The sequence below is a fragment of the Rhinopithecus bieti genome, unplaced genomic scaffold (assembly GCF_001698545.2).
Source record: "Rhinopithecus bieti isolate Rb0 unplaced genomic scaffold, ASM169854v2 scaffold_68554, whole genome shotgun sequence".
Lineage (NCBI taxonomy): Eukaryota > Metazoa > Chordata > Mammalia > Primates > Cercopithecidae > Rhinopithecus > Rhinopithecus bieti.
In genome coordinates, this window is record NW_016825696.1 from 57,112 (window position 1) to 64,357 (window position 7,246).

Below are 7,246 nucleotides of genomic sequence, written 5' to 3' on the forward strand. Positions count from 1 at the left end.
AAAAAAAAAAAAAGGCAACCCTAAACAGTGTAGCATGTGCACACCCCAATGAAACTGGTATTCTTCTTTAGACTTTTACTGTTGTGGTGCTGCCAGTATTGACTCCTACATTTGACAAGGGTCTGTAGTGGCTGCCCCACAAAATCTTAATGAGGTTTCCAGAGAGGCAGAAAAAGGGCACACTTAGAGACAAGCAAAGCCATTTGAAATAAAATGCAAATATCTGGCAGCATACAGGTGGTCCGAGAAGCCCAGGATAGCCATCAGGGCCTGGAAATCCGACAGCTCCTTGAGTTCCATTACAGCCATCCAGACCAGGTGGGCCTCTGGGGCCTGGCTGTCCAGGATGGCCCTGTTCAAAGAGAAAAGAAGGGATCAAGTTAGCCACAGGACTGTCAGCTACTCTAAATGGCTCCACAGCGAGAAAAGCCAAGCATGCTATTAAACTCTGGCTCCTTGATCACTCCCTTAGATCCATCATGTATGTTTGCACGTCTTTCCTTTATTCTCAAGCATATGTGTCTAATCACAGTTCAATGTTGTCCCTCCCAAAAGGATGAATGCTTTAATAGGGACCAAGCTGAAACCAAAGGGATCAAGCATGAACAGATGGGATACACAAGGTCTTGCAACTTTACCTTTCTTGTATACAAAGATGTGCTAAAATTGGGCTTAGCTGTCTGGCAGCTGAAGTGATATGAACACGGAATCATGCCAGGCCTTGGGATTCCTCAGGCCAGACAGACCCTGAGCAGCCTGGCATGACATTTAATATTGGAAGCTCTGCACAGGAAATGATGCTGGATTTTGGTTAATAGAGCAGAAGCAGTTCCCACAGCACCCCCTCTCCTGAAAGTTGCTTGGTCCAAAATAAGCAAGTCCTGCAAGAATCACATTTTCAATCTCATTTTATCATCCGCACACATCAGGCTATTGCTTCAGTTCGAAAACTGTATGTTTTCCTCTTCTCCATACTAACTACTGAGGCAGTTGTTCTGCTTGGGAATTAGTAATCATTCTCAGACAGTTCATCTGAATTCAATAATTTTCTAGAGTTGGGCTTCCTTGGTACATAGAGTCTACTCTTTTGTAGGTAATATATCTTTTTTAATCCATCAAAAGCCAATTGTGTGTTGGGCATGGAGCAAAGAGATGATCAGGAAGATCAGAAATATAGACAGGTCAACAAAAGGTAGATTTCCCCCCTGCCGACGCAAACACTTTAAAAGCCAAGTATATAGATTTGATGATTTGAGGGAAACATGCTATATGTTCAAAAATGAACTTCTCAAATTATTAGAGGAAACAACATTTAATCAAATTCTTATAGAGGAAATATTCTATAGAATTCTGTTTCATTTTCGTTGTTATTATAGTTGTAAGAGCTAGACACGCTGTTAATACAAAAGTGTGAGTCTAGACAACCGGACTCGTGGAATGCTAAGTCCAGAGGAATGGTCAATAAACTTGTCTTTACAACAAAGTTGCTGCTATCTGTGCCTCTGCAGACTCAGGTGATGATTTTTAGTTGCACTGGGGAAGCTGATGCAGCTTACTAAAGTTTGCAACTTTTTATTATTAATTGGGATGGTTACTCTTGTTTGCCCTGACGATCTATACTCTATCTCCCTCAGATCTGTGTCCTGGGAGCCTGGTCTCTATGGACTGTACCACCTAGGCTCCCTTTCCCTCTGTCTTCCAGTTGTATTTGGCCACTGGGAGACACAGACTGGAGAGATCAAAGCAGGAAGAGAAAGACACAGGTTATTTATTTCCCCCATGCCCTCCCTCCCTGGCTATATTCCAAGGAAATGGACAAATTTTTCCGTAGTCTTAGTTCCTGTTCGGCAACAGCTATTTCATGGTTCCAGATCTCACTGGATTCCAATAATTACCATTCCATTTTTTCCCCTTTCAGGTCTAGGGGTAGCTTTGAGTTAGTCGTTCCACCATCCATTGTTGTTTCCCCTAATCTTGACCACATCTGTTAAATATACCCTTCATTCAACTCTATTCAGTTAAACCCTTCAGGTGAAATGTGTATCTCTGGCTGGGATCCTGATCGCCACTATTATAAAATGTCCCAGCCAAACTTGCTAGGGGTTATCTCTCAGCTAGGTTACAGGGATAAATTGAAGCAAAACGACAGGCTGGCTAAGTACCAGGAGTCTTCCTTACTCCTGAGCCCTTGTTTCTGTTTGACACCAAAACCTTTGTCTGGATTCTTAACCTTTGGAATCCACATCTTTTACTTAGGCCTTATCTTTTTCTAGTTTTCTTGCCTGAACTCCTGATATTTCCTACCTGTAGGATTTCAGGGATACCTGTTTGCACTTTCCTACCTTAGCTGAATTCTCTGGAAATAAATCTCTGACCTCTGACTCAGATCTATCAGCACCTTTTCACCCAGCTGATGCCAAGAAATGGGTAGACAAGGCATGTTCTGAGCCAGTTAGACTTGAGCTCCAATCCCACTGTTTCCCTTCTCCAGCTTGAGCCTCAGATCCCTTAACTGTCAAATGGTGATGAATAATACCTACCTTATAGAGTCATTGTCAGCATTAAAAGTGAATAATGCCTATTCCATTGGGTTATGGTTAAAATAAGTGAGACTAGGTTTACTAAGTAGGAGCTCAATAAACAATCTTCTCTCAGTCAAGTCAGCAAGGGTAAACCACAGGACTGAGCTCTTCCTCCTCTCAGTTCTCAGAACCACAGAATTTCTGGCACATTGCCCTTTATTCTTATAGCTAATGATTTTATGTATGTGTGTGCCAACCCTCCAAGAGTGTATAGCTCTTTGAGGTAGGAAACCATAGTTCTGTATTGCCTCAAGGGACTGAGCACATGGAATAGGAGGATCTGTTGTATTCCAGAAAAGCCAAAACAACGTTCCTCAGAACCGAGTTTCAAAGGAAAAGTTTCCATTTGGTGAGTGGTATGTGTTCACTTTGAGGATATAAATCTCGTGTGCTCATTTACAAGTCTCCAGGCAGGGAACTAGAGATGTGGGATTGACTCCATGGGGAAAGCTAAACATAAATTGTAAAGTGAAAATCTCTGCTCCCAACTGCTTTGAACTGAAAACATTTGATAAACACACATCTCTTGTGGATGCCAACAGGCCCAGCTCACAGCTGGGATATCATTAAAAGCCACAGCCCTGCTGTCCCTAGTCTATGTTGTTCTAATGTTGACGATCTTAGGAATGCTTGCTTGCTCACTCTCTAGCTTAGTTGCTGTGCCCTTTAGTGCAAAGACTTAGGTTATCATGAAGTGATGACTAACCCACTCATGTTGAAATTGTCTACATGACAGCAAAAATGGAGTTTTGAGACCAAAACTAGTGACACATATGTTAACAATCAGCTAATATTAAGAGGGGAAGCAGATCTGTGCAGTGATCCAGTTTAGTAAGATGTGTTAGGAAAGCTCTTGGTTTCAGCCAAATTGCTTAATATGTGTTACTGAAAGTAGAACAAAATAATCAGTCTGACTAGGCCTATAGTGTCTGTGTTTTTCTGTCTGAGGGAGCCCTGACAGTCTAAGAACTATTGCTAGGCACTAGAGGTTGGAGTCAGCCTCCCCCGCAATACCTTTAGAGTATTTACTCTATGCAGAGTTCTGTCATGGGCCTCTCAGGCTTCTGAGAGGAACAGAAGATATAATCTCTGTTTTCTAGGAGCTGGATGAGACTAGCACAAAAAAACTATCTATCATTAAGTCCCATGGGGCTGTAGGTAGTGAGGCGCTGGAGTATTTGAGACAAGTACCAATGATTCCTGGGAGAGTAGAGGTGGAAGGAAGAGGTAAGCACTGAACAGAAGATGTTCAACAAATATTTCTTGAGAGGCTGCAAGAGAGAGAAACAACAAGAAAGTGGGATTTTATGGAGTAATGAGGTTTGAAGCCTGCAGCTAGGGCAATCAGAAGTCAAAAGAAAACACATACAATTTTTGGTCAAGGAAAGGAAATATCAGGAGTTCGGGCAAAAAAACTAGAAAAGGATAAGGCCTAAGTAAAAGATGTGGATACCCCACAAGGGAGTGGGGACTTCTACTGGGAGCGGTAAGCTCATTTAGAGGGGTCTGAACAGCTGCAACTCATTCTGCCAAGCAATGAAGCCTCGAAGAGAAGTGATCCATTCCTGCAAGCTCTAGGGCTCTCTTGGCCACAGGCTGGAGGCAAGAGTATCCAGCTGGACTCTGGAGCAGTTTCCAGCTCAGAATTGGAAACAGCCTTAGCCTCCAGGATTCACTTCCTTCCAGCTCCCATTAAAACAAGACTGCAGGAGGAAGGGCATACTAAGACGGTAAGCTCCAAGTCCTCCACTCATCTCTGGCAAAGCCAGGTCCACAGAATGAATGAAAGAGGCTGCCTCCAGTTTGCTAGTTTCCCTTACCCAGTGGCTCCCAGAAGATACACATTCTGGGCGGAGACTCTGGCTAAAGGGGCCATAGGAACACAGCCATAAGAAAATGCCAGGAGACATCATAAAAGGATGGCCAACCTCATCTGCTTATTTTCCCAATGGTCTATTTCTGGGCACTTTGCAGACTCTGCAGTTGAATAAAATGCTGAAGTCTGATGGCCGACTTGTTGATACATGCAACAGATATGAGGTAAGTAAGCCTTCAATTTTTCAAATTCATAAATGTCTGCGAGATCAGAGGAGACAATGAATCAGATGATATTATCTTTCAGGGCAGAGCCACATGATTCCTCTGTATCCCCCAGGTTGAGTGCTAACATATAGCAGGAGCACATTAAATATCTACAGATTGGCGAAAAAAGATTTGAACCCCTTTTCCTGATACTAGATTATTATCGAGGATAACACAAAAGCTGTTAATCATAGGGTCTCCAAAAACCATGCTTTGATAAGATTCAGAACAACCTCTGAGAGGCTGTTGGAAAGATAAAAGCAGGCTTAGGACCTCCCACAAATGGAGGAGCTGCACTTTTTTTTTTTTTTTTTTCTCTATATGTTGAGATTCTGTTCTTCTCTTAAACAAGATTGAAAACTGCTGCTGTAGACAAACATAGCCCAGACTATGGCTTAAATATATAGAGATGTGTCAAAGGGAAAAACTGAAAAAAGATAGCCAGTAAGTTCCAAATATTGTATTTTAAAGGCTGGTGCAATGTTACCATGGAATCACCAGCGGTGGGATAAGCGCAGATATAGGACGAAAATAGAGAAACTAAGAGATTAGGCTGGATGGATGGAAAAAAGAATTGTCTGCAAGTTCCAAACCTTCCACTTATCTTGGGCAGAGCAGAGGTCCACAGGATAAATTTTGCAAGAGGCTGCCCCCAAGTGATCTTTGGAGTAGTCACTTTGTAAAACTTTAAAGGAAAATTCACTCTGAAATGAGGTATGGCTGAAGAGAACAAATTATGAAATGGAATGTATCAAGGTATCATGAAGGATTTTATCCTCTAATTTCATGTATCATCTTAATTTCCCTATATAAGGATATATATGCTCTAATGTGGCTCTGTCTTTACACCTTAGAACCAGTTCCTCATCTCCAATCAAAGCTCTGCTCAACCCACAAGACTTAACTCGTGTTGTCTAAGATATTGATGTTATGGCTACACAGGTCCCTCCACTCTCCAATCATGCAACACAGGGCTGCTTGTGCCTGAATCCAAGGGCAATTGTGTGTGACCACTGCCCTTTAAACCTCACCACACATATCTCAACCCTTGTTTCTGAGCATGCTTGCATGAGACAGGATGTTGCTGAGGTCAAAGTGTCTGAAATATGAGGCAGAACCTAAAGGAGGATGTGAAAAATTCATCTGTGGACACACTCACCGGAATCCCATTGATGCCAAGAAATCCAGGAACTCCCATGGGACCCTAAAAAAAGGAATAGGGAGAGGAATGTAAGACACAATCCAACTGGTATTTGTTAGACTCAGTAGGTTTGTTTATGAGAGTCAATGGCCTACATTTTTAAGAAGTGTTTCGTACCTCCCTCCCCATATTGTATACCCTTGATTCCCACTGCAGTTCCAAGTGACCATTTACCTTTACCTAAGGCCTTAGACAGGTCTTTGTTCCAAAACCAGCTCTTTTTTTTTAAGGGAGTATAATCTAGGTTTTAAAATTAAGGCTCACTATTACCTGCTGCCATCTGGGGAAAACTAGAGGACCTTGAATAACCTAATCACAAGTTTCCCTCTCCATTATGCTTCTACAGATAAGGCCCCCTGGCCGAACAACTTTCCTTATCAAGTGGACCAGGTGCAACTCCTGCTTATCCTGGAATAGCAGTTTCAATTTCTTGCTGGCCTAGTGGACTATTCAAACAAGCCAATTGCATCCACCTTCAGGAACCGGGGGCACCCTGCCCTACTGACACTACGAAGTCTGCTTCGCACAGCCTTTTCTTCTAAACTCTGTTCCCAAGTGCTATCCCTGTGTGGCCCTATGTGGTATGTGGTATCCTCTTCCCCTGAGCTGTGAGTATATGTGACTAACAAATTGCTGTCAATTTCATCTGTCCAGTGTCAGGTGTCATATCTTTAGTCATCCCCATGATCCTAGTGAGGGAATCCTTCCTTCACCAACGGGGTGAATAGAAGGTGATTAAAGTAGGCAGGGAACATAAACTGAGCTGCTGAACAGTCAGCCTGCCACCATGACATTATCATTCTCGTTTCTTGCAGCTCTTTCCCTATATTTGTGGCCTAGATTGCTTCTAAGCACTCTGACCCCTTTCTTCCCAGTATCCTTGCTTGGATTCCTGATCTCTGCTGCCCAGGTGATTGGACTTCTGGTCCATGCACAGTTCAAACCCACCTGACTTCTTACCACAGTGAGCCCACTTGTTTAGCAAGCAGCTAATACATTTACTTTATGGTGTGCTTGCTATGGGAGTCCTTCCACAAGTGGGCTGAATCATTGGCAGGACATCACTCATCCCATCTCTTATTAAAATATGCAGCCTGGGCGGGGTGCGGTGGCTCATGACTGTAATCCCAGCACTTTGGGAGGCTGAGACGGGTGGATCACAAGGTCAGGAGTTCAAGATCAGCCTGGCCAACATGGTGAAACTCCATCTCTACTGAAAATACAAAAATTAGCTGTGTATGGTGGCAGGCACCTGCAATCCCAGCTACTTGGAAGGCAGAGACAGGAGAATCGTTTGAATCTAAGAAGCAGAGGTTGCAGTGAGCCGAGATCATGCCATTGTACTCCAGCCTGGGCAACAGGGTGAGACTCCATCTCAAAA

At 43.1% G+C, this 7,246-nt stretch overlaps 1 protein-coding gene across 1 annotated transcript in view; it reads right to left on the minus strand.

Annotated features, from left to right (window-relative positions):
- The window catches only part of COL4A6 (collagen type IV alpha 6 chain), a gene marked incomplete at its 3' end in the record, with an annotated part of 301,135 nt that overhangs the window by 56,813 nt on the left and 237,076 nt on the right, over positions 1-7,246 (minus strand). Inside the window, exons 5-6 of the mRNA XM_017863099.1 lie at positions 5,824-5,868; positions 236-352 (exon numbers count right to left, since the gene is read on the minus strand). Of these exons, the coding sequence (XP_017718588.1) occupies positions 236-352; positions 5,824-5,868 (162 nt within the window). The remainder of the gene's footprint in view (positions 1-235; positions 353-5,823; positions 5,869-7,246) is intronic.